At 40.4% G+C, this 27,487-nt stretch overlaps 1 protein-coding gene across 1 annotated transcript in view; it reads left to right on the forward strand.

The window, feature by feature from the left end:
- The window catches only part of SMIM13 (small integral membrane protein 13), a 43,507-nt gene extending 23,508 nt beyond the window's left edge, over positions 1 to 19,999 (forward strand). Inside the window, exon 2 of the mRNA XM_003897057.5 lies at positions 15,716 to 19,999. Coding sequence (XP_003897106.1) covers positions 15,716 to 15,915 — 200 coding nt within the window. The 3' untranslated portion in view covers positions 15,916 to 19,999. The remainder of the gene's footprint in view (positions 1 to 15,715) is intronic.
- The last annotated feature ends 7,488 nt before the right edge of the window (positions 20,000 to 27,487 follow it).

Below are 27,487 nucleotides of genomic sequence, written 5' to 3' on the forward strand. Positions count from 1 at the left end.
CGATGTGAGAGGGTTCATTAAAATAAAATCTGCAGCACTGGGATAAGATAAAGTGGGAACAAAATGCTGAAGAGGAACTCTTTTCTGCCATAGAGATGGGGAGAGAATATAGTTCCCCCAAAGAGCTGTTGGATGGAGACAGACAGCAGACACATGTGCGTGTGCTCTCTCTCTCTCAGCCTCTCTCGATCTCTCACTCGCTGTTTTTGAGATGTCTTCAAACTAGCCAGGTAGAAATTCCCTCTTGAGGTTCAGGCAAGGTGGAAAGTGTGGATGAAAATTTGGTCCTCATCATCTGTAATAACGATGATATTTGGATCCATGGCAGTGTTGTGATCACCAGAAGAAGAGAACAGAAAGAAAGAAGAGATTTTAAAAGGCAACTTGAAATGTCTTACAATTATTGGATAGAAAGTCTTTGGATTTGTTAGGTACTATGGCTCAAATTTGTGTTGATTTGGTAGTGGCAACTCCAGGGGCTTAACTTCTAGCATTACCTAGTATGTCATTGAGAAAGGGGTGTGCAGTAGAGGGAGAATTTTAAGAATTAGAAGAGCTTGGCTTACTTGGTTTAGTCTGCATTTAGGACTTGGACATACTATCTCACAGATGAGCCTTTGCTGCCTTCAGAGTAAAATGGAAATAAGGTAATAAGATTGAACGTGGAAAAGAGCTTTTTATAAATGTGAAATCTGTATTGAGCCAGTCAACTAGCTACTTAGATAGTATCATGAAGGTGAGATTATATAACTCCACTGGAATGATTCCACAATTTACAAATACAAGAATCTGTGGTTATACCACACCTGGGCTTTTGGACTGAAAATACCTTGGGTAGTGTGTCTTAGTCTGTTTGGGCTGCTGTAACAAAAATACCATAGACTGGGTAGCTTATAAACAACGAAAGTTTATTTCTCATGGTTCTAGAGGGCTGGAAAATCCAAGGTCAAGGTACTGGCAGATTTAGTGTCTGGTGAGGGCCTGCTTCCTGGTTCATAGATGTCTCTTCTCACTGTGTCCAAACATGGCAGAAGGGGAAGGAGTGAGGGAGCTCTCTGGGGTGTTATTTTAATAAATGCATTAATCCCACTCATGAGTCTCCACCCTATGGCCTAATCACCTCCTAGAGGCTTCACCTGCAAATACTATCACATTGAGGATTAAATTTCAATGTGTGAATTTTGGGGGCACACAAACATTCAGACTATAGCAAGTAGCAAAATGGTATTCTCATTCTCTAGATAGTGCTTTGTGTTTTAGTCATACTGTCACCATGAAAATCTGAGAAGTTTGATACACTGTTAAGATTCATTGCTGTGTCTTATGTAGCTGGCTGTCTTCAAATGTCATGAGTCACTGTGTGCCTTTATTTTCTTATTTAGAAAATGGGAATAATGATTGCTGGTCTCATTCAGATGGATTGTGTACAAGCACAATGATTGAATGTAAAAGCACTTTGTGAACTGATAACTGTATAATTGAAGGTGAAATTACACTTCTCCCCTAGGTTTGTGGTGTGTTGATGGTGATGGTTCATCACTCAAGTTCATCTATCACAACCCTTCTGCTGCCAGCATGTTTATCTTACATAGAAAACAATTTACAGTGTGTTTAATGAAATTCATCATTTGAACAAATGCTTAGTTATTGGCACACAGAAGTGAGTACTCTTTTGCTTGTCTCAGAATACACACCCTCTATTGCTTACTAGTTATTCTGGCATGCAATGCCAGACTGAAGCAAGACATAAACTTCCTTTTAAGCTGAAAAACTGCAAAGCTCATTTTAACAGTCAGTGTATTATGGACTGTCCTTTGCCCCTCACCTCTCCTTTCTTCTCACTCTACTGTTTCTGTCTTACTAAATCCCAGGACATGGTTCTAGACCCATGCCCATAGAATAAGTGTTAAGAAATTTCTGATATGTGCCTTTTGGGTCTGGGTGGGAGGAATTGTATAAGCTATACTTCTATAAGAAGTCCGCTGTAGGCATGCAGGGTGCAATTGGTAAGTCTTTTTCAGAAAAAGGCTGCCTGGGTTTTAGTGGTTTTGCTTCCTTCATTCCCCTCTCTCCCAAAATACATATGCACACCTGGGAGAAGTTAGTCACTAGGGCCCCGAGTCCAGATTAGGTTGGTCTATATTTATGGTTATACAGGTGCCTCTCCCCCTCCCAACACACACACCTGCATACACACCCGTCTCCTGGTATTTGGTGCTCTCTTACCAATATCATGTAAAGAGTGATGCTTTATTTTCTATTACATAAATTTCCACTTGTCTTCTCTTCTACTCATTGTTTACAAGAGAATGAGTTCTGAATGCATAAGTGCTGTATTAAACCATTCTATTAACTAGACATAATACAGTTCTACTTGGAGCAAGATACAGTCATTCTTTATGTCCACTACTGACTATCCATTATGTCGGTCATCATATCCATGGTCCTCCTGCAGCATTGCTCTGCTTATCAGCAATGTCTGCCCAGTTTCTTTGTTGCTCCCCTTACATACATACCTACACTGTCTCACTAGTAAATATTGATTTTGCATTAAGCTGTGTTTTCTCAAGTACAGTCTTCTCAGGTTCTCTGGTCAACTGTTGTTCTGTCTATCCCCCATGGATACCCCACTGCTAATCTTTTTCTTCTTTTCCTCGGCCAGTCTCCACAATTGATTGGCAGCAGCACTCATGCTTCTTTTTCACTTCTTTTTGTCTTTTCCAAGGCTGCATGTGTGTCAGAATCATCTAGGGAGCTTAAAAACATGAATCAGCACAATCCCTGGAGACTGATTTTGGGATATCTGGGATGAGCTCTTGGCAATCTGCATTTTCTAAAAACTCCTCAGCGGATTTTGAAGTCTGAATGATCCCTCTTGTCAAGGGTGCAGTGTGGTAATCACATACCTTTAACTCGAATCATTGCACTGGATAATAATTTTGAATTCGCCTTACTTTTATAGGTGTTCTTTTCCCTAAAAGGGAAACTACGACTCCTGTCCTCTTGTGACCCTACCTTGCCCCGACTCTGAGTAGTTCCTCTGCCCTAGAGGTGGAGGGCTTTTTGCAGTGTGGACCAAAGGTTAGGCCTATCCTCTTGCGAGCCCACCTTCCCCTGACTAAGTAGTTCCTCTGCTCTAGAGGTGGAGGACTTTTTTACAGTGTGGACCTTTATCAAAGGTCAGGCCTGTGTTTTAAAGGAATTGGGGCAGATTCCAAGAAGATTGAAGGTTTTGGTTAGACATTATCTAACAAAATATTATTGCCTACCTGGTTTTTTTTTTTTTTTTTTTTTTTGAGATGGGGTGGCTCCCATGATAGAGGCCATCCTCCAAGAGCCTATTGTCTAGTAAAGGTGGAGGAGATATCAAGATATTACTGGGCATCTTTTCCCAGGCTATTCCCTCCACTCCCCTTTAATCTCAAAAAACACCCATGTCAGCTGGGCGTGGCAGCTCACACCTGTAATCCCAGCACGTTGAGAGGCCAAGGCGAGAGGATCACTTGAGCCGGGAGTTTGAGACCAGCCTGGGCAACAAAGCAAGACCCTATCTCTACAATAAATAAAAATTAAAAACACCCATATCCTCTCAGGGATGGGCCCTATATTCATGTTCACTGTACCTGCTCCTGGGGCTAACGCTTGAACTCAGAGATTCTACGTTGTGTTTTTTCTAAGTTTGTGTTTTAGAAAGCTGGGGGGAGGAGGAGCAATCTACAGAGAGAAGCATAGAGGAAAATGGAGCCAGTATGCAGAGAGAAACAGATCATGCTGAGCAAATGACCTCAGTTCGTGAGAACCTTCTCCTAGTTCTCGTCCCTCGTAAGGGTGCTTCCTCCCATGCTCTCTGAGACACCCACCTCTGTAGCTTTTAGTAAATTCCCTTTTTGTTTAAGCTGTCTTTGGGATTCTCTAACTTGAACTAAAAGCTGCTTTATTAAAATAACAAGAGGTGAACTATGTATGTGACTTTCTATTTCATGTTACATTTGTCATAAGATGATTACAAATACCATAGCTGAATAGATTTGAGCCCTATTAGCAGCAAGGAGGGTGGCATACCAGAAGTGTGTGACACAACGGTTTAGTTCAACTGAATAACAATTTGGCCATTAGATGATATGTGCAAAGCATTTTCTTACAGTTCTTGTCTCAGAGTTTTAAAAGTTAGCTATTATTATTTTTATCGTTACATAATAATCATACATATTTATGGAGTACATATATTTCAATACATAAATATAATGTACCATGATCAAAGCAAGGTATTTAGCATATCCATCAACTCAAACATTTACCATTTCTTTATGTTGGGAACATTTCAAATCTTCTAGCTATTTTGAAATATACAATAAATTATTGTATGTATTTTTTATTTTTGTGGGTACATAGTAGGTATATATAGGGAGTACATGAGATATTTTGATATGAGCATGCAATGCATAATCACATAAGGATAAATGGGGTATTCACTACTTCATACATTTATCCTTTGTGCTACAATTCTTTTCTTTTAGTTATTTTTATAAATGTACAGTAAGTTATTGTTGACTGTGATCACCCCGATGTGCTGTCAAATACTAGATCTTACTCATTCTATCCCAGTATGTTTTTGTACCCATTAACCGTTCCCACTCCCTGCCCCTTCAATACCCTTCCCAGCCTCTGGGAACTATCATTATACTTTCTGTAAGTTCAGTTGTTTTAATTCTTAACTCCTACAAATAAGTGAGAACATCCAAAGTTTGTCTTTCCGTGCTTGGCTTTTGTCATTTAACATCCTCCAGTTTCATCCATGTTATTGCAAGTGACAGGATCTCATTCTTTTCTACGCCTGAATAGTATTCCATTGTGTATATGTACCACATTTTAAAAATCCATTTGTCTGTTGATGGACACCTAGTTTGCTTCCAAATCTTGACTATTGTGAATAGCACTGCAGTAAACATGGGAATGTAGGTATCTCTTCAGTATATTGATTTCCTTTTTTTAGGGGGGTAGGTGGGGAAATACCTAGCAGTGGGATTGCTGGATCATATGGTAGTTTTATTTTTAGATTTTTAAAGGAACCTCCAAATTGTTCTCCATAGTGGTATTACTAACTTATGTACACAATGTTTCCACCAGCATTGTACAAGGGTTCCTTTTTTCTCCACATTCTCACCCAGCATTCATTATTGTCTATCTTTTGGATAAAAGCCATTTTAACTAGGTGAGATGATATCTCATTGTAGTTTCTTTTTTTTTTTTTTTTTTTGAGACGGAGTCTCGCTGTGTCACCCAGGCTGGAGTGCAGTGGCGCGATCTCGGCTCACTGCAAGCTCCGCCTCCCGGGTTTACGCCATTCTCCTGCCTCAGCCTCCGAGTAGCTGGGACTACAGGCGCCCGCCACCGCGCCCGGCTAGTTTTTTGTATTTTTAGTAGAGACGGGGTTTCACCATGTTAGCCAGGATGGTCTCGATCTCCTGACCTCGTGATCCACCCGCCTCGGCCTCCCAAAGTGCTGGGATTACAGGGTTGAGCCACCGCGCCCGGCCATCTCATTGTAGTTTCGTTTAGCATTTCTCTGATGATCAGGGATGTTGAGCACCTTTTTATATACCTGTTTGCCATTTGCATGTCTTCTTCTGAGAAATGTCTATTCAGATCTTTTGCCCATTTTTAATTGAATTATTACATTTTTTTCCTTTAGAGTTGTTTGAGCTCTTTATATGTTGTAGTTATGAATCCCTTGTCAGATAGATAGTTTGCATATATTTTCTCCTATTCTGTCGGTTGTCTCTTCATTTTATTGATTGTTTCCTTTGCTGCACAGAAGCTTTTAAACTTGATGGGATCCCGTTTGCCCATTTTTGCTTTGGTTGGTTGTGCTTTTGAGGTATCGCTGAAGAAATCTTTGCTTAGACCAGTGTCCCAGAGAGTTTCCTCAGTGTTTTCTTATAGTAGTTTCATAATTTGAGGTCTTAAATGTAAGTCTTAAGCCGTTTTGATTTGATTTTTATATATGGTGAGAGATAGGAGTCTAGTTTCATTCTTTTGCATGTGGATATCCAGTTTCCCCAGCGCCATTCAAGAGACCGACCAGTGTTACACCTTCAGGTGATTTCTTATCAGTAATGTCCTTTTCTTTCAGGTTGAAGAACTCCCTTTAGCACTTCTTGTAGGACAGGTTTGGTGTTGACGAAATCCCCTAGCGGGAAAGTCTTAATTTCTCCTTCATGTTTGAAGGATATTTTTGCTTAACATACTGTTCTAGGATTTTTTTTTTTTTCCCTTCAGCACTTTAAATATGTCATGCCATGGCCAGGCATGGTAGCTCATGCCTGTAATCCCAGCATTTTGGGAGGCTGAGGCTGGTGGATCACCTGAGGTCAGGAATTTGAAACCGGCCTGGCCAATGTGGCAAAACCCCATCTCTACTAAAAATACAAAAATCAACTGGGCATGGTGGCGTGCACCTGTAATGCCAGCTACTTGGGAGGCTGAGGCAGGGGAATCACCTGAACCCGGGAGACAGAGGTTGCAGTGAGCCGAGATAGTGCTACTGTACTCCAGTCTGGGCAACAGAGTGAGACTCCATCTTAAAAAAAAAAAAAAAAAAAGCCTGGTGTGGTGGCTCACGCTTGTAATTCCAGCACTTTGGGAGGCCAAGGCGGGTGGATCCCTTGAAGTAAGGAGTTTGAGACCAGCCTGGCCAACATGGTGAAACCCCGTGTCTACTAAAAATACAAAAATTAGCTGGGCGTGATAGTGCACACCTGTAATCTCAGCCACCTGGGAGGCTGAAGCAGGAGAATTGCTTGAACCTGGGAAGTAGAGGTTGCAGTGAGCTGAGATCATGCCATTGCAATCCAGACTCCAGCCTGGGTGACAGAGTGAGACCCTGTGTAAAAAAAAAAAAAAAAAATGCCTTGCCACTTTCTCCTGGGGTTTCCACGGAGAGGTTGACTGCCAGACATGTTCAAGCTTCTGAGTATCTTATTTGTTTATTTTCTCTTGCTGCCTTCAGTATCCTTTCTTTGTCCTTTACCTTTGGGAGTTTGATTATTAAATGCCTTGAGGTAGTCTTCTTTGGGTTAAATCTGCTTGGTGTTCTGTAACTTTCTTGTACTTGAGTACTGATACCGTTCTCTAGGTTTGAGAAGTTCTCTGTTACTCTTTAAATAACTTTGTACCCTAATCTCTCTCTCTACCTCCTCTTTAAGGCCTATAATTCTTAGAACCCTTCTGAGGCTGTTCTCTAGATCTTGTAGATGTACTTCTTTTTTCTTTTGTCTCCTCTGACTGCATATTTTCATTTATTTTATTTATTTTGAAATGGAGTCTCGCCCTGTTGCCCTGGCTGGCGTAGTGGCGCAATCTTGGCTCACCACAACCTCCGCCTCCCGCGTTCAAGCGATTCTCCTGCCTCAGCCTCCCGAGTAGCTGGGACTACTACACGTGCACACCACCATGCCCAGCTAATTTTTGTATTTTTAGTAGAGACGGGGTTTCACTATGTTGGCCAAGCTGGTCTCGAACTTCTGGCCTCGTGATCCGCCTGCCTCGGCCTCCCAAAGTGCTGAGATTATAGGCGCGAGCCATGGCGCCCAGCCCTGGCTGCGTATTTTCAAATAGCCTGTCTTCAAGGTCACTAATTTTCTTCTGCTTGATCAGTTCTGCTGTTGAGAGGCTCTGATGCATTCTTCAGTATTTCAGTTGAAGTTTTTAGCTCCAGAATTTCTACTTGATTTTAAAAAATTATTTCAATCTTTTTGTTAAATTTATCTGATAGGATTCAAATTCATTCTGTTATCAGAACAGCTATTTTGAATCCTCTCTCTGAAAGGTCACATATCTCTGGGAGTGGTCTCTGGTTCCTTAATGAGTTCATTTGGTGAAGTCGTGTTTTCCTGGATGGTCTTGATGCTTCTGAATGTTTATTGGTGTCTGGGCATTGCAGAGTTAGGTGTTTATTGTAGTCTTCACAATCTGGGCTTCTTTGTACCTATCCTTCTTGGGAATGCTTTCCAAGTATTTGAAGGGACTTGGGCATTGTGATCTAAGTCTTTGTTCACTGTAGCCATGTCTGCATTAGGAGGCATCCCAAGCCCAGTTATGCTGTGGCTCTTACAGACTTGTAGAGGCACCACCTTGCCTGGTTGTCTTGGGTAAGATCCAGAAGAATTCTCTGGGTTAGCAAGCAGAAACTCTTGTTCTTTTCCCTTACTTTTACCAAAATAAATGGAATCTCTGTCTGTGCTGAGCTGCCTGGAGCTGGGGAAGGGGTAACACAGTCACCCCTGTGGCCACCACAGCTGGGACTGTGCTGAGTCAGACTCGAAGCCAGCATAACAGTGGGTCTTCATTGAGGCTCATGGTGACCACTGCCTGGCTACCACTTACGTTTGCTCAAAACCCAAGGGCTCTACAGTCAGCAGGTGGTGAATCCAGTCAGGCTTGTGTCCTTCCCATTAGGGTGGGGTGAGTTCCCCGCTAGCTGTCTGGGAGCCAGGGCCAGGAGTTGGGAAACTTACAGATTTACCTGGTGCTCTCTGTTCTACTACAGCTAAGCTGGCACTGAAGCTGCAAGACAAAACCCCTCCCAGTCTTCCCTTTCCTCAGAGAACTGTTTCCTTGTGGCCACAACTGCCCCAGGCCCACAGGGACTACTGTCTTCCAACCACCAGTGTTCACTCAAGGCTCAGTGTATTAGTCCCCTTTCATGCTGCTGATAAAGACATACCTGAGATTGGGCAATTTACAAAATAAAGAGGTTTAATTGGATTTACAGTTCCATGTGGCTGGGGAAGCCTCACAATTATGGCGGAAGGCAAGAAGGAGCAAATCCCATCTTACATGGATGGCAGCAGCCAAAGAGAGAATGAGGAAGACGCAAGAGTGGAAACCCCTGATAAAACCGTCAGATCTCGTGAGACTTATTCACTACCAGGAGAACAGTATGGAGGAAACTGCCCCCTATGATTCAGTTATCTCCCACTGGGTCCCTCCCACAACATGTGGCAATTATGGGAGTACAATTCCAAAAGAGATTTGTGTGGGGACACAGCCAAACCATGTCACTCAGTTAGCTTGTGGTGAGATTTGGGTGGGGACACAGCCAAACCATATCACTTAGTTAGCTTGTGGTGAATGCTATCATGACTTAGTCTCTCCTTCAGGACAGTGGACTTCCCTCTGGCCCAGGGCAGGTCCAGAAATGCCATCTAGGAGCCAAGACCTGGAACTGAGGACACCAGGAGGCTGCTTAGTGTTCTGTCCCACTGTAGCCGAGCTGGTACCCAAGCTGCAAGACAAAGTTCTCTTCACTCTTTTCTCTCCTTTCCTTGAGTAAGAGTTTCTCCCCATAGCCACCACAGCTCAGAATGTGCTGGGTCACATCTGAGGCCAACATGGCTCTGAGTCTCACTCAAGGCCCTCAGTAAGTACTGTTTGGCTACCACTGTTGACTATTTAGGTTCCAGGGGCTGTGTACTAAGCAGGCAGTGAATCCTGCTAGGAGCAGGTCCTTCCATTCAAGGCAGCAGATTCCCATCTGGCCCAGGGTGTATCTGGACATGTCAGCTGGGAGCCAGGGCCCGGAATGGCAATCTCACGACTCTGCTTGGTACCCTGTTCTAGTATGGCTAAGCTGATAACCAAGTTGTAAGACCAAGTCCTCTTTACTCTCTCCTTTCCTCTCTCCTCAGACAGAGGGAAGAAATCTCCCCCAGACCTGCGAGCGGTTGAGGGGTGGTAATGCAAGCACTCCTTTGGTTGCCCCAGGTGGTGTCTCACTAGGTCGTGTGCTCCCTAAGTCCACTGGCTCCCAGCACAGCACCAGGACTTGTCCAGGAATTTTAGTCCTTGTGACTTAGACTCCCTTTCAAGTTTATTGAGGTCCCCAGAGCACTTTAGCCCATGGTGGTAGGGCTTGCTGGAACTCAGGTTCCAGTTGCTGGGGTGGGCAATTCCCCTATGGTTAGGACTGGTCTAACTGCTCCCTATGTGGGTGCAGACTGAGTTCTGTCCTGTCTTGCTTTCTCCTGTGACAGGACAGAGTCCCATAATCACTGTGCTCTCCCTCCCCCAGGCATACAGATTCTCTTTCCATGCCATGTGACTGCTGCTGACAGAGGAGGGAGGGTAGCGTAGGCATTTCGAGACTATCTTTCCTCTTCAGTACCTCTTTTATTAATATGATGTTAAAACCAGGTACTGTGATCATTCACCTGATTTTTGATTTTTATGAAGGTGCTTTTTTGTGTGGATAGTTGTTCAGTTTGGCATTGCTACAGGGACGTTGGTCACTAGAGGCTTCTGTTTGGCCATCTTGCTCTTCCTTCCTCCTCTCTAATTGTATTTTTGTACCCACTAATCAACCTCTCTTCATCCCTTCCCCACCTCAACACTTCCCGGACTCCAATAACCATCACTCTACTCTAGCTCTGTAAGATCGTTTTTAGCTGCCACGTATGAGTGAGATGATGTGATATTTGTCTTTCTGTGTCTGACTTATTTCACTTAACATAATAACCTCCAGCTCCATCCATGTTGCTGCAAATGACAGGACACATTCTTTATGGTGGAATAGTATTCTGTTGTATATCTGTGCCACATTTTCTTTGTCCGTTTATCCATTGCTGGCACTTAGGTTGATTTCGTATTTTGCTATTGTGAATAGTTCTGCAATAAACATGAGCATGTATGCAAATATCTCTTGAATATACCGATTTCCTTTCTTTTGGATATATAAACCAACAGAAGCATTGTTGGATCATATGGTAAATCTATTTTTAGTTTTTTGAGGAACTTGAATGTTCTTGGTAGGTGCGTCAAATCAGTTGACTGTTAATACATGGATTTATTTCTGGATTCTGTATTCTGTTCCATTTGTCTATGTGTCTGTTTTTATGTTAGTACCATGATGTGTTGGTTACTATAGCTTTGTGGTATATTTTTAAGTCAGGTAGTGTGATTCCTCCTAGTTATTAGTATTGTCATGTCCACCATAGCAGTTGAATAGCTTATTGGCAGTTGTATCTGGCACAGTAATACCTCTCTTAGTTTATTCTTTGCTCAGTCATACTTTTCCTGTAATATATTCATTGGGGCTTTAATAATGGTTTTTTTCCTCAAAATAGATGTGTCATGTGTCGTTTTCCCATTCAAACTACCCAGCATTTTTAGTCTCATCCTTTGTTCAAACTATGAACACTCTTTGATAAACAGCCTATGGTAGAAGCATCAGATCTTACTAGTCCTAAGTATTATGATATGGAAACACCCCCCTTCCTGTCCTCCTCCTGTCTCTCCCCAGAATTGCACCTCTGTAAGAACTTAGTCATTTTGCTTGGAGGACAACTTGTTGAACTTTCCTCAGTTTAGTGAATTTACTGCAGTTCTTATCTAAACTACAATTTATCTCTTTCCTTTGTACTCCCAACCTATCATTACAGTAGTCGTTGTAAGAAAAACAAAACAACTGGGTGTTTGTTCTTTCTGGCTGCCCAGTAGATGAACTCCATAGTTATATTAGGGGAATTCCATACCTCACAGTGTTTTGTGAGAAACAGTGTCACTACTGCATGTTTCCCCCCAGCCCTCACACAGCCTATACCCAGACAGAATTGGGAGAAAAATGCATACTGTTCAAGCTTACCTCTCTCCAGATTTGAGGATAAAAATTACAGCAGTATGGAGTTGGAGTGGTTCAGCTGGCCAGGGTAGGGAGGGGAGTGGTGAGTGGACATAGTAGCCATAGCTTGCTTCTCCAAACTCTGGAATTTTTCTCATTGACACCGCATTCTGGTTCTGAATTTTGACTTGAGATTGAATCCCTTACATTGGTTGCTGACAGTGATTACCAAAAAAATTTTTTTGATTCCTCTTACTAAAATTGGGAAGAGTCTGTGATCTAGCTGAATGCTCTTCTATCCCAAGCCTCTGAAAGCTACAGTGGTCCTTAGTTCCTTATCTTGTAGATTTCCATGCTGAGAGACTTACTCTTTCTTAACCATCCCAAGAGCACTATAGAACTTTATGGTGGGAACCCCAATGGTGAGGCCTTTTATCATAGTCTTTCCAGGCAAAGGATTTCCTCTCTCTTCTTTGTGGTCATTTTATACATTGTAGCCACTGTTGGAATCTTTGGCTTTAATAAAATCAAGAGCATCAGTTTTTAGCAAGATTATAATTTTCTGATAGTAAATTTACCACTGTATTATCTGTTTAGCACAAAACCCTGATCAAGTGAGTTCTTTTAGCTTTTAGGTTATATTTTTGAGTCTAACCTAAGAGTTAAGAGAAGTTTTCCTTAGTATCTGTTGAAGTCAACTGACTTTGTTAATTTAGGCCAATTAATGGCATTGAGGTATTTACAAAATATAAGTCTACAGAGTATTCATGATGTACTTACCGGTTTCTTTCTTATTTATCCCAATTACCAAAGCCATGTGTGTTCATTGTGGAAAAATTTGGTAAGTACAGAGAAATATATTTTTTTAAAAAAACAAGGTAGGTGTCCAAATTGATCTACAGATTAAATGCAGTCCCTATCAAAATTCTTGGTGCCTTTTTTTTTTTAAAAAAAAAAAACCTTATATCGACAAAATGATTCTAAAATTCCCATGGAAATGACTCAGAATAGTCAAAACAGTCTTGAAAAGGAACGTTGATGGACTCAAATTTCCTGATTTTTAAACTTAATATAAAGCTACTGTAACCAACATGGTATGGGACTAGAATAATGATAGGCATATACAGGTTAATGGGATGGAATTGAGAATCCAGAAATAAACTGTAACATTTATGACCAATTGCTTTTTGACAAAGGTGCCAATATAATGTAATGGTGGAGGAAAATAATCTTCTCAACAAATGATCCTGGAACAGCTTGATTTCCACATGCAAAAGGATGAATTTGGACCCCTTTCTTACACCAAAATTAACAAAAGTGGATTAAATACTTACATCTAAGAGCAAAACTATAAACTCTTAGAAGAACTACATAGATGTAAATCTTCATGATGTAAATCTTCATGATGTAGGATTGGTCAGTGGTTTCCTAGATACGCCATTCAAAGTACAAGCAAACAGGCCGGGCGCGGTGGCTCAAGCCTGTAATCCCAGCACTTTGGGAGGCCGAGACGGGCGGATCACGAGGTCAGGAGATCGAGACCATCCTGGCTAACACGGTGAAACCCCGTCTCTACTAAAAAAAAAAAAAAAAAAAAAAAACAAAGTACAAGCAAACAAAGGAAAAAATGATGCATTAGGCTTCCTTAAAAACTTTTGTGCTTCAAAGGACTTTTTCAAGATAGTGAAAAGCCGGCCCACAGAATGGGAGAAAATATTTGCAAATCATATACCTGATAAGCATCTAATATCTAGAATATACTAAGAACTCTTACAACTCCATAATAAAAAGCAACTAAATGTAAAAACTGGGCAAAAGAAATGAATAGATATTTCTCCAAAGTAGATAATAGATGGCTAATAAGAACATGAAAAGATACCAAACATCATTAGTCATGAGGGAAATGCAAATCAAAGCTTCATGATATACCGTCATGCCTGCTAGGAGCCCTGTAATAAAAAAGATGGACAATAAAAAGTGTTGGTGAGGATGTAGAGAAATTGGAACCTCATACATTGCAGGTGGGAATGTAAAGTGTTGTAGCTGCTTTGCAGTTTCCAAGTGTTTAAACACAGAGTTACCATATGACCCAGCAATTCCCTTCTAGATAGATACACCCAAGATAAATGAGAACATAGGTCCATGGAGAAACTTGTACACAAATATTCATTGCAGTCAAAAAGTGGCAACTTTGTTTCCTATAATAGCCAAAAGTAGAAACTTCTAAATGTCTATCAATTGATAAATCCTTAAACAGAATGTAATATGTACATAAAATGGAATATTATTCAACCATAAAAAGAAATGAAGTGCTGATGCTTACAACACAGTGGACACACGTTGGGAACATGGGCTGAGTTTGAAAAACCAGACACAGAGGCCTCGTATTGTATGATTCCATTAACATGACATGTTCAGAATAGGCAAATCCATAGAGACAGAAAGTAGATTAGTGGTTGCCAGGGGCTAGTAGGAGCAGGGGTGGGGAGTGACTGTTAATGGGTATGAGGTTTCTGTTGGGGTTGATGAAAACATTTTGGACTTCAGTAGTGGTGATAGTTGTACAATCTTGTGGATATACTAAAAAACACTGAATTGTATACTTTAAAAGGATGAATTTTATGGTATGTGAATTACATCTCAATTTAAAAACCCAACAAAAGTTACCTCAGATTTCACTGCCTAAGGACAACCAAATTGAGCGTTTTAGAAAATGCCTAATGCCAGGTACCTCAGCCCTTTTGAGACCTTCTCATTCAATTCCTCGCTGTAGCTTTGTGAATCTTCTGTCAGAACTGGAACTCCTGACTCCTTCCTCAGTGTTCTTTCCACTAATTTGCTCTGCCTGTTTTACACAGAATTTTGGGTAAAGAGAGAAGATGCTAATTTGGAATATCATTAAAATAATATTTTACAAAGTTGGATGCTTTACTCAAACACACAGTTGACCAGAAAATATTTATGGTTTGGTTCAGTTAACACTCAGCACCGAAGCTTAAAGCAAAAACTTGAGAAATTGATTAAATCTCTGAAGTTTGTCTTTAGTGTCAAGGGGTTTATAGTAATTTTTTTCCAGAGATTGTAAGAAAAAAAACAAGTACAATTAGAAACTCCCCTTACGTATCCATTTATCTTGGCCTGGATTAACACTGGGCAAGAAAAGCTGGTTTTATTTTGTTTTCACAAAATATGCTATATGCTATGTGTCATTTCTATTCTCTGCAGCCGGAGTCTTTAAAGTAGACAGCGTCAAGAAAACACATGAACATGGAAAACCTTGTTAGGATGGTTAATTTAGTTTATTTTATGCTCTTAACATTTTAGAGCAACCAAGCATAGGTTCAGAGGTTTTCACCTGTGTGTTCCTTTATTGATTGTTTGTTCCTTATTGGTGAACATTTAAAAACCTTACTACTCCTTGCAAAAACAAGACTTGTTTTTTTTTTTTTGTTAAAAGAGAATTAGTCATACTTTCTAATGACATTGACATGAAAATATTGTATTTTTAAAATCTGTGTTTTAAACACCTTGAATCTAAGATATTGGTGCTGTGGCTTTAGTCTTTCATCATATAATTTAAGAAAACATATTTTCTTTGAAAATTATTTCCAGAAACTTATGGATAGCTTGGTCCTGACTGAGTAGTTTTCATCATAGTGCTGTTAAGTCCTGCTATTTAAGGCCATATAGATTCTGATTGAAACAAACTTGCTTTTAGTAAATAAATAGCACCGAGATATGAAAGTCCAAGTAAATGGCAAAGTGAATTTTCTTTCCCAGAAAAATGCTCTCAAAAATTTGATTTTAATATAAGTAACACTTTTACTTAGATATCATAAACTCATTTTGATTTTACTGTAGATGGACTCAGCCCGAATTCTAGATTCTATGAGGGTAGAGACTGTTTTTGCCATTACTGTAATCCCAGAGTTTATCCTTATTCCTCATACAAAAAATGTTTGTTATATCATTATATATTTGTAATTATGTATATTTTTATATATTATTTTGTAATATACCTCCCCATTAACTGTAACGTTCTGAATTGCTAACATTGTGTGTAATAACTTTTCTTAATGTTTTTGTCTTTCTCTATAGGTTGGTATTTTGTATGGCATCTTTTTTTATCAAAATTCAAGTTTCTCCGGGAACTGGTGGGAGACACAGGATCCCAAGAGGGAGATCATGAGCCTTCAGGGTCTGAAACTGAAGAAGACACTTCCTCCTCTCCACACAGAATCAGATCCGCTCGCCAAAGGAGGGCACCTGCTGATGAAGGCCACAGACCCCAGACATAGTCGTGTACTCGTGAAGGATGAAAAGGCAGTTGCCAGCTTCTGTCTTTTAATGACTTGGCTTTGAAAGTTACTAATGACTGAAGAACATTTGTATTGGATTTTAAGTCCAATTTTAAAGAAGATTTACATGTAAGCCATATAAAAATAAAGGGAATTAAAACCAAATTGGACTATTATACATTTCATCTTAAAGATAATCTTTTATTTCACTAGCTTTCTACTTATACTCTTATTCCTTGGCTTTTGGGCTTATTTTCTTGCACTGCTGCAGATCTGGTAAACATTAAAGGCTTGAAAAACCATATTTTGTTAGCCCTAAAATGTACATTTTTCTTCCCACTTTAACTTGTCTGAAATTGGGATGCATCTCATTACTGTCAACCAGGTGATAGTCATGTAATTCTCCTACTGTGTGCGTGTGCGAATTTACAGCTTGTCATCGTGTCATCCCTTTAACCAACATGTGTTTTGTTGGTATCAAATGTGTCAGGTTTAACTGACATTTTAAAATGTCTTCAAAAAGATTACACTATGATTCAGCATTGAAACGAAAAGTTATTGTGTATGCAGAAAAGCATGGAAACAGAGCAGCGGGGCGTACATTTGATATTAGTGAAGCAAATATTCGTCGCTGGAGAAATGATCGCAATTCCATATTTTCCTGCAAAGCAACAACAAAATGTTTTACGGGACCTAAGAAAGGTAGATACCCACAAGTAGACGAAGCTGTACTACATTTCGTCAGTGAGACACGTGCAAAAGGATTGCCTATCACACGCCAAGCAATGCAATTGAAGGCAGGAGAAATTGCCAAAACCCTGGGAATTGATGAAACAAAATTCAAAGCCACAAGAGGCTGGTGTGACCGATTCATGCGCCGAGCAGGACTGTCGTTAAGGCATCAAACATCATTTTGTCCCAAGCTCCCCACTGCCATTAAACAGAAGACAGTGTTGGAGCACTCTTTCAAGAAGTGCTGCATAACCAGTACTCTTGACAACACCGGGAGAGACGTTATGTGGAAAAACGCAGACATCAATGACTGTGGTTTGAAAAGTGATTCAGAGGAGTTGGATTCAGAATATGAAGTTATAATTATAACTTAACCAATTTATTTCACACATTTTCTTTACATATGCACAAGATTGATGTGATAAAAATCTGTTAAAGTGCTGTTTCAATAAATATAAAATAAATGTTTTCTGTGATATGAAAGCATTGTGTCATAGTTTAATGGGCAGTGTTTTTTCTTAGTGATACATATGGTGCATCTTAACAATTGGTAGTATCTTAGGTTAAATTAAAAATGGTAGCTTGTAAATTTATTTTTCAAGATAGCAGTTATTTATTGGGGAATTTGATTCTGACTCATAATGTTAAACTTGTTATCCTGTGTGAAACACATTTCTTGGGGGGGGGGCAGGTAACCTATTCGATATTTTAGAGTAGTAACTTAAGAATCTAAGAACTATCTTCTACTTTAGGAAGAGTGGGATTAGTTACTCCCTTTGTATAGGAGGACTTTATGCTAAAGGAATGTGTTGTGGAGAAAAACATTTCTTCACAAACAGCAATTCATTGACAAGACCTCAAAGGTAATGCGTATTGAGGAAAACAGTAGTGGGTGAAAATACCTGCTTAGCTGTAAAATGACTCTCTTGCCAGGTTTCCATGTTTGTCTTAACTGAACTCTGGACTGAGTGTTTACCAGGGAGGAGAGATGTGAATTAAACAACCTTCCTGTTTAGTGTTACCTGCTTTGTACAAGAATGAAATGCAAAGCCAACTTATTTGATTAATCCAAGTTCTTTTTATGTTTTTTTTTTAACCTTTATTAAGGACTAGTCATCACAAAATATTTAACCTCTATTTTATGATGGTGTGTTGTTGTGTTTGATACCTCATACTTCTTGCTTAGAGTTTTGTTTAACAGTTCACTGGCTCTGTCCCAATATTTGTGATGAACACTTCTTTGCTATATTGTAGCTCTTGGAGATACTAAAAGGGAATTCACAGAACATTACTTTAGTTTTATGTGTTTGCTAGGGGAAGATTTCCTAGCTGCTGAGAGCGAGGCACAGTCTTTCTGTCTTCATGTCTTTATTAGATACAATTTTCTATTTTTATGTGACTCTAGGGCATAACAAAACAGTGACGGTTTCAAGCATTAATTTTAATGCTTCCTACTAGCTAAATATCGTCTTAAAATGATTATTAGAAAAAAAAATGCCCCCAAAACTTTTTGGTACTGGGAGGATATTTAAATATAGATTTTTCATAGTCTAATGTTTTGAACTATGGATTCTGTTTTATGGTGGATACCTAAGGTTTAGATAATAGTTGCTGGAAAGCTTAAAGTAGCTGGTGAGCTTCCTGTTATGTCACTATTAAAGAATTGATGGCTGATGTAACTTCCCCCCCGAAATCTACAAGGGTCATGCCCAAATTAATACAGGTTAACCTTTGTAGAGGTATATATGTTGGCATTATTTATTGACATTTATGCTTTAAGCATGTCTTATTTTATGTAATTTTAAGAAATACTGTATTTAACTTGTGAAATACACCTAAAAGCATACTAGTTAGCTCTTAGCCTCTCACTTAGGGAGGGTAAAGAAACATCACTGATGCCAATATGAAGATCTATAAAATCCTTTGTTTAGAACTCTGTTCTCTTCGTGCACCTCACAACACACTTACCATGGTACATATTTCTTAATGCCACTAAGAAAGGCAAGATAGTTAACACATAATTATTTATGTGCTATAGTGTTTCTTTTCCTGTTTTAGTGCTTTTGTAGCTAAACTTACCCGAACTGCATCACAACTACATTTTCAGTCTCAGTGGGAGGTAGACTAGCCTGTGTTTAATTTTAGAGCTTAGAAGTGTATAATCATTAAAAATACATGTATTAGAATCTTGTCTAATCCCTCACAAAGGATGATGGTGATCAGCATGCCATCTTTTGAAGATTAATTCTAAAATTGAGGACTCTGGTAGGTTGTTTTATTTCCTTCCCAATCAGCCATTCATTTCCAAATGTTTTGCCTTTGAAACTTTTTGTGAAAATTGCCTGTACCAATTGCATTGGTTGTGTTGCTCTGATTTAAATGCCAAAAATACTAAATATTTGTGTAGTGCTGTTAAATGAGGTTTTTGATATTTCCATCACTTGATGGATTTTGTAGTGATATTTTCATAATTGAAACAAGTATATTGCTCTGTGGTGGACAGCCACCTCACAGACATGCAGACCCATTTCTTTCGATATTAGGTTTAACACCCATTTTAATTTTATTTTGCTGAAGGTTTGGAATATATAAAGTAATGGATTCACAAAATATGATATCTTAAAACGTGTTGAAAGATTTGAAAGTGGTACATTTTTACTTTTAAGAGCAACAATTTTTGAAATTAGTCAACGATGCAGTCTTTTTTAAAAGTCAGTTTTCTCAAGTAGTATGTTGTAATGTAACTGATATAACTAGATTTTGACTGGTAAACTTTAAGTGCTTTTACATTTGAGGTTGACTTTAAAAGCCACTGAGCAGTCCTCAGAGGTTATGGACTCTCAAGCGACTAATGGAATAGTGTTCTGTTGTGAAGTCTAGAACTAAAGCACCTTGTATTGTCTGCTTCTAAAGTGTCCTATAGTTTTTAACTTAAAGTGTAAAGAGTAACATTTTATCTTATGGCAATTAAAGTTACATTTTTCATTTGTTGGTGTACATGTGCTACCTGTTTTACGGGGAATGTTTAACATGATCCTCCAAGTTGGTTCTATGCATAACCATTCACCAAATACTGCTGCTGTGGTTTCTTGAAGGAAACATTCTGTGCTCTGCTATGATGCATTGCCATCTTGCTGCTTGACAATAGGTTTATAAAGAATTAGAATTACGTGTTTTCATAGTACCTTTGTATATATAACGATGTAAAATTAAAGATGAGGAATGTATGTAAATGATCATTCACTGTTTTTGTTTTAAAACTGGTCAGTACTATAAAGCTTCTGTGGTTTGTATGATGTTTTAACTTTCACTTTAAACTGCATAGAATAAATTAAAATGAATACAACAAAAATTGTGTGTCTCTGATGGATAAAGGATGCTAAGTATGAAGGGTGCCGTGGACATAAAGGGATTTGAAAGCAGCCATTCTTACTAATGGTCAACGCTTCACCCCATTTTTCAAACTACAAATCTAGAAGAATAAGAGGATAGCAGTAATATTTCTTAGTGCCATGAAAGTAAATGACTTAGGACATATATATAGCATTAAAGGACACACACACACACACACACACATATATAGTGTTAAAGCTACATTATTACATTTACCTTATTTAACTTTTTGTTTTCTTCCCATGCTGTATTCAACACCCTCAAGGTTGTTTGGTTAACCTGTTTGCCATAGATCATGTTTCACATTTTTGTTAGTATTAACCACCGGGAATATTGAGGAAGCTCATCAAAGCCAAGTAAAAAGATGGAGGAGTTTCTTTGAGAATGCAGTTGAGATAGAAAGCCATGAATTTCATTGGCTGGGGCAAGTTGTGACTTCTCCAGGAGTGCTCAGCTGCCAAGAATGTAGGATGGGAAGAAGTGGATTGTGCTAGGGTTGGATTTTGCAAGGCAGGTGTGTCTGAAGGGCAAGGTCATTAGAGATTGCTGGAGATTGGCCCTGGAATTTGGGCTGCGTCATGAGAGAAGTCGGATGAGTAAGGCACTGGTAAACTGGGTGAAAGGAAAGGGATAGGGATTGAAGATAAAATGAATGTGACGTGTATGATAGGAAGTTTGGGATGGAGATTAGCTGAGGTAGTTCTGAGCAATGACACCAAATACAGCCATAGAAAAGGGGAATCTGAGAAGAGTGACTCATTTTAGAGTATGATGTGAACCTGAGAATGGCCACTAATATTTTCCACATGATGGCTACAGTTAAACTATGACTTGGGGGCCATGTTAGGGACTTGGAAGACTGATCTTAAGGTCTGTTACGTCTGGTGGCTCTTAAAAGGAGGAAGGAGCTTCCTGAAAATGGAAGGGGAATGTTCTGGGGGAGCTTTGAGAATGCTCTTTCCTCATCCTGGCCCCCACTCCCTGGGCATCTCTACAAGTGCATTAGTTTATCTTGTATAAGTACTTCAGCTGAATTGTAAGAATGATGCTGTTTACAGAGAACTTTGTGGGGGTTAGAGGAGGAAAGAGGGAAGAACAGCAAAAGCTTCACTAAGAATCTTAAAGGAGTTGGAGTTTTCCAAGGAGAGGATGAGGATTCTAGATAAAATAATGTGCACAGGCAGTGTCACGGGAAGGTGCCTTGCTTGGAGAACTATAGAGAGTTGGTCATTCCTGAAATAGAGAATGCAAGTGTCAGGGGATGGGGATGGGGGTCCACTGTTTTGACAATAGAGATATACAGTCTAGGTTACAAAAAGACTTCGTGTGCAGTGGCAAAGGCTTTGAAGTTCATGTCATATGGTACAGAGAGTACTAAAATGTTTTAAACAGAGAGCACTGATTTTGCTTAATTAACATACGTTGAGTAGTCAACTAATCTTCAGGCACCTGCACTAGTTGCTCGTGCTCTCTGCGAGGAGGAGGACTGGTTAGAGGCACAATGGAAACAGGATGTCTTAACTGGTCCAAGCAAGAAAACAAAACTAATGGCAGACGAAAGGAGCAATGACCATGGGAAATCTGAGGATACGAAAAATCAATAGGACTTGAGATTAGATTATGAAGGAGAAGGAGAAATGAAGGATGATTTCAACATTTAGCAGTTGATAACATGGAGGGATACATACAGGAAGAGAAGTAGGTTTGGGATTGGGTATAGGGGGATGGAAGATAGAAGTCCAGTTTTGGGCATACCATATTTGAATTTGAGGTGCTTATAGGATATTAAGTAGACAGAAATAACCAGTTGTACAAATAGTATGAGGGACATGGATTGAAAACACAGACTCAGTGTTATCACTATGTGTATGCATTTGAAGCTGTATGCAAAAATAGGATTCCCCAGGGCAGGGAGTGGAACAAGAAGAGACCCAAGGTGACACTGCTATGGTGTGAATGTTTTTGTTCCCTCCAAAAATTCATGTGTTGGAAACTTAATGCAATAGGGTTGGGAGGTGGGGCCTAATGGGAGGTTTTCAGGTCATGAGGGCTCTGACCTCGTGAATGGGTTAATGTCACCATAAAAAGGGATGGGCTCCTTTTTTTTATTTTTTAATTTTTTTGATTTTTTGAGGTGGAGTCTCACTCTGTCTCCCAGGCTGGAGTGCAGTGGCACGATCTTGGCTCACTGCAACCTCTGCCTCCTAGGTTCAAGTGATTTCTCCTGCCTCAGCCTCACGAGCAACTGGGATTACAGGTGCCCTCCACCATGCCCAGCTAATTTTTGTATTTTTAGTAGAGACAGGGTTTCACCATGTTGGCCAGGCTGGTCTCGAGCTCTTGACCTCAGGTGATCCACAGGTGTGGGCTCTCTTTTCTTCCATATGAGGACACAATGTTCCTCCTTTCCGGGGGATATAGCAAGGAGATGCCATCTTGGAACCAGAGACCAAACCTGCCAGCACCTTGATCTTGGACTTCTCAGCCTCCAGAACTGTGAGAAATAAATTTCTGTCCTTTATAAATTACCCAGTCTCAGGTATTCTGTTATAGCAGCACAAAAAGAACTAAGGCTGTTACGGTGCGGATGTTTGTCCCCACTAAACCTCATGTTGAAATTTGATTCCCAGTCTTGGTGGTGGGGCCTAGCGGGAAGTGTTTGGATCACAGGGGGAAGATCCCTCATGAAAGGCTTGGTGCCATTCTCTCAGTAGCGAGTGAGTTCTTGCTCTATAAGTTCCCAAGAGAGCTGGTTGTTAAATAAAGCCTGGCAGCTCCTCCCCAACCCCTGCTTCCTCTTTGCCATGCAATCCTGCACATGCAGACTCCGCTTCACCTTCTGCCATGAATGGAAGCAGCCTGAGTGCCTCACCAGATGTCCAGTCTTCCAGCCAGTCGAGTCACAAGCCAAATAAAACTTTTCTTTCTTTCTTTTTTTTTTGTTTTTTTTTTAAAAAAAAGAGGCCAGGGACAGTGGCTCATGCCTGTAATCCCAGCACTTTGGGAGGCCAAGGCAGACAGATTACGAGGTCAAGAAATGGAGACCATCCTGGCCAACATGGTGAAACCCCATCTCCACTAAAAATACAAAACTCAGCTGGGCGTGGTGGTGCACACCTGTAGTCAGTCCCAGCTACTCGGGGGGCTGAGGCAGGAGAATCGCTTGAACCCGGGAGGCGGAGGTTGCAGTGAGCTGAGACTGTGCCACTGCTCTCCAGTCTGGCAACAAAGCGAGACTCCATCTCAAAAAAAAAAAAAAGAAAGAAAGAAATTACCCAGTCTCAGGTATTCCTTTATAGCAATGCAAAACAGCAATGCAAAAAAAATTCAGGCCTCTAAAGAACATTGGTATTTCTCAAAGAGGTTGGTAGAAATTTCTTAAAGAGGCTGGTGAAAGAAGAAGTTCAGTAAGGACTCTGAGAAGGACCAGTAAGAGAAGTGGAATATGCATGAAGGTTAGTAAGGTGCTAGAAGCAAAATAAAGAAAAAACGTGAAGAGCAAGTGTTCAACTGACATACATCATAGAATGATGTTGCTTGGATCTGACTTTTGAAGAAATTGTGCCAACAGGAGTCCATTGTAGTAGTTTATGCAAAAGATGACACGAATCTGCAAGGCTGGTGGTAGTGGGGACAAATTGAAGAGATAGTGATGGGAGTCAATTTGACAGGTTTTCATGATTGGTTAGATACAGGAAGTGAGAGACAAGGATGAGTCAATGGTGAATCACTGCTGGACACTGGGGTGGAATGTATTTTAGGGGACAGTTTGGGCATAAGCCCAGGTGCGCGTAAGTCCTGTGGAAATGGCCAATCCGGATCTTAGGATCTCAGTCAGAAGAACTGAGATCCCATCCAAATGCTGTAACTTAAAGTTGGAAATTTATTTAACCTCCCTGTTTCCCGGTCTGCTAAATGGGAATGATAATATCTATCTCATAGGATTAATTTTTAAAATACCCATCAAGCATATTAATATATAGTAAGGAATCAGTAACTTCACTGTCCCCCACCCTCCTTATTCATCTTTGTAAGTGTAGAAACCTCCTTCTCCTTCTCCTTCTTCTTCTCCTTCTCCTCCTCCTCCTCTTCTTTCTTCTTGTTCTTCTTTTTTTTTTTTTGAGACAGTCTCGCTCTGTCACCCAGGCTGGAATGTGGTGGCGTAATCTCAGCTGACTGCAACCTCCGCCTCCTGGGTTCAAGCGATTCTCCTGCCTCAGCCTCCCAAATAGCTGGGACTACAGACGTGTACCACCACACCCAGCTAATATTTGTATTTTTAGTAGAGATGGGGTTTCACCATGTTGGTCAGGCTGATCTTGAACTTTTCACATCAAGCGATCTGCCTGCCTCGGCCTCGTAAAGTGGTGCGATTACAGACATGAGCCGCCGTACGTGGCCTAGAAACCTTCTTAATGACAACTTGGTCTGGGAGTTACTCATTTCGTCGAAAAATCCAACTGAATCGTGCTACACTATTTCTAGGTAAGGCCAAGTCTTCTTTCACTGAATATAGATTCATTAGAGTTGCATCTCATTTTCTTTGCAAGTCAGACATAATTCTGTGATTTATAGTCTTGTTCTCTTAAAATGTGAACAAGAACAGAAGCTTGCAAATATTTAACTATATTTATCCATGGTACTATTTTATTTCCATTTTATATGACTATTAATATAGTATAATTTTACTACATTTTGTAGTGTATACAGTCTGTATATTTTATAATTGATAACTGTGAAGGATATGTGTAGTTTACAGTTGTCTCACTTGTAACTAGATGGACAGGATTTTTAGCATCTTATTTTTATCGGGTTTTCCCGAAGCAGTTAACTATGTTATAGTAACAGCAACCCTCTTTTCACATTATTTCATTGTTATATTTAATTAAAGTATGTAAATATACTATCAGAGACCACCGGAATAAACAGGTTTGGGAACAATTTTGGCTAAACAAAGAAGTGATTTGGCGAGAATAGAAATATGTGAGCATACAAAATACGAATCTTCTGTCCTTGACGGCACCGCACTCTGGCAGGGACTGGGCATCTTGTTTTACAGAGCAAATCGACTGGAATCCACTTACCCCTGTCCATATCTATTCCCGGCCTCCGCTTTCCACTTACCCCTGTCTGTATCTATTCCTGGCCTCCGCTTTCCTCCTGCTGCCTTAGAGGACAGACCCTCCTGCCTGCCTGAAACAAATCCTTTCTGTCCTTCAGATCCAATCTCCTCCTACCTTTTCAGCAAACTGACACTATCCATGATTTATTCTAATATATTCAGTCACATCCTGTCAACTGGGTCATTTCCTCAAACATTTAAATACATTCAATAAACATATTCCATCTGGAAAGAATGTGGGCGGGGGAGGCCTGCTTCTTTTCATCCTCTAAGCTGCCAGCCACTGTTCCCTCTCCACTTGTTACCAGATCCCCCTAAGTTGTTGTTGTTGTTTTTTAGAGACAAGGTCTGTTGCCCAGGCTGGAGTGTGGTGGTGTGATCATGGCTCACCACAGCCTCAATCTCCCAGGCTCAAGCGATTCTCCCACCTCAGCCTCTCAAGTAGCTGGAACTACAGGTGTACCACCATGCCCAGCTAATTTGTTAACCTTATTGTACAGATAGAGTCTCGCCATGTTGCCCAGGCTGGTCTCGAACTCCTGGCCTCAAGCGATCCTCCCGTCTCGGCCTCCCAAAGCACTGAGATTGCAGGTGAGCGCCACTGTACCTGGCTCCCCTAAGTAGTTATCTCCGTGACTTTGCTGACATAAAATCTGAAGGACATTCTCCAGCCCTCATCTTTGACCTCCGGCAGTGTTTGTTGTGGTTGCTCATCCCTTGCTTGAAACATTCTTTTCCTTGGCTTTTATGACACTAAATTGTCCTGATTTTACTGATTTTATTCCTATCTGTCTGGTCATACTTTCATCTCACTTATAGGTGTATCTTGCAAATAAATGTCAGAGTTACTCAGGGCTAAATTCTAGCCCTTTTTTTCTTACTCTGTGCTGTCTCCTCAGGCAATTTTATCTGTGACTTCAACTACCATCTCTTCACCAGTGGGACACATATTTCTGTCTCTCTCTCTCTCTCTTTTTTTTTAGATGGATATCGCTCTGTCACCCAGGCTGGAGTGCAGTGGAGCAATCTCGGCTCACTGCAATCTCCACCTCCTGGGTTCAACCGATTCTCCTGCCTCAGCCTCCCCAGTAGCTGGGATTATAGGCATGTGTCACCACACCTGGCTAATTTTTGTATTTTTAGTAGAGACGGGGTTTCACCATGTTGACCAGGCTTGTCTTGAAATCCTGACCTCAGGTGATCTACCTGCCTTGGCCTCCCAAAGTGCTGGGATTACAGGCGGGAGCCACTGTGTCTGGCCCCATATTTCTATCTCTTGAGCCAGCTGCCTTCTCAGTCAGTTAAACACTGGTTAAACTCAGAATCTGCAAGGTCAAGCTAATGACCTTCTCCAAACCTGGTGTTCCTCCAGTAAGCCACTGGATACATATACTTTCTTATTACCATCTATAGGCCAGGTAATGTAGTGGTCATAAAATTAGACATAAATTGTGGTCTGTGAAATTAGACTTCTGTGTGCCTCATTTTTCATGTGTAAAATGGTTATTAATAGTAGTACCTAGCTCATAGGGCTTTTGTAAGGATTAAATGAGTCAATATACAAAGCATTTAGAAGTGTGCCCAGCATATATCGGTTATTCCCTACCATGATAATGCTCACTTGGGCCACTACAGTAGTGGCTGTTTCAAATCACTACAGCCCATTTTTAGTATTTTCTCTTATCTGTTACTGGGAATGAGCTTTTCACAACCCAAATTTGTCTTCCTGCTTACAACATGTGAATAAGTTCCCATCGCTCCTAGAAAAAAGGTAGAAAAGCTTCAACATGCCGGTGACATGCTGCACGGCTGCATCTGCAGTCTCCTCAGCATCGTCTCATCCTCTTACTCTATATGCTTGTGGCCACATGAGTCATCTTTCAGTTGCGCAAACATGCCGTCCTCACTCAGACATCCCCACCCTATTCACTGGATCCTTCCACTGGCCGTGCCCCTCACTCACACACTTGCCTTCCCTCTCCTTATCTTCCAGTCCTTCTTTCAATTTCAGCTCACAAATCACGTTCTCAGGGAAGCGTTCTGTGAACACAGCCCCCTTTCCAGACAAACTCTCACAGAGAAGGCTTCCTTTCCCTCAGTGGCCTGATCCCAGACAAGAACTGAACATTGGTTGGTGGATTTTTTTTAAATTAAGTGTCACCGTTCCCACTATGTTGAATTAGTTAAACAATATTTTAATATAAAGTAGAACTTATATTAAAATAACATTTTAGCCTACAGTCTTTTTATTGGAACCTGAGAGTTTAAAATATTATAAAAGATGCCTTATCCCTGCCGAATGAGCATCTCCTGAAAGTGGCGATT

The sequence above is a fragment of the Papio anubis genome, chromosome 6, assembly GCF_008728515.1.
Source record: "Papio anubis isolate 15944 chromosome 6, Panubis1.0, whole genome shotgun sequence".
In the NCBI taxonomy this organism is placed as follows: domain Eukaryota; kingdom Metazoa; phylum Chordata; class Mammalia; order Primates; family Cercopithecidae; genus Papio; species Papio anubis.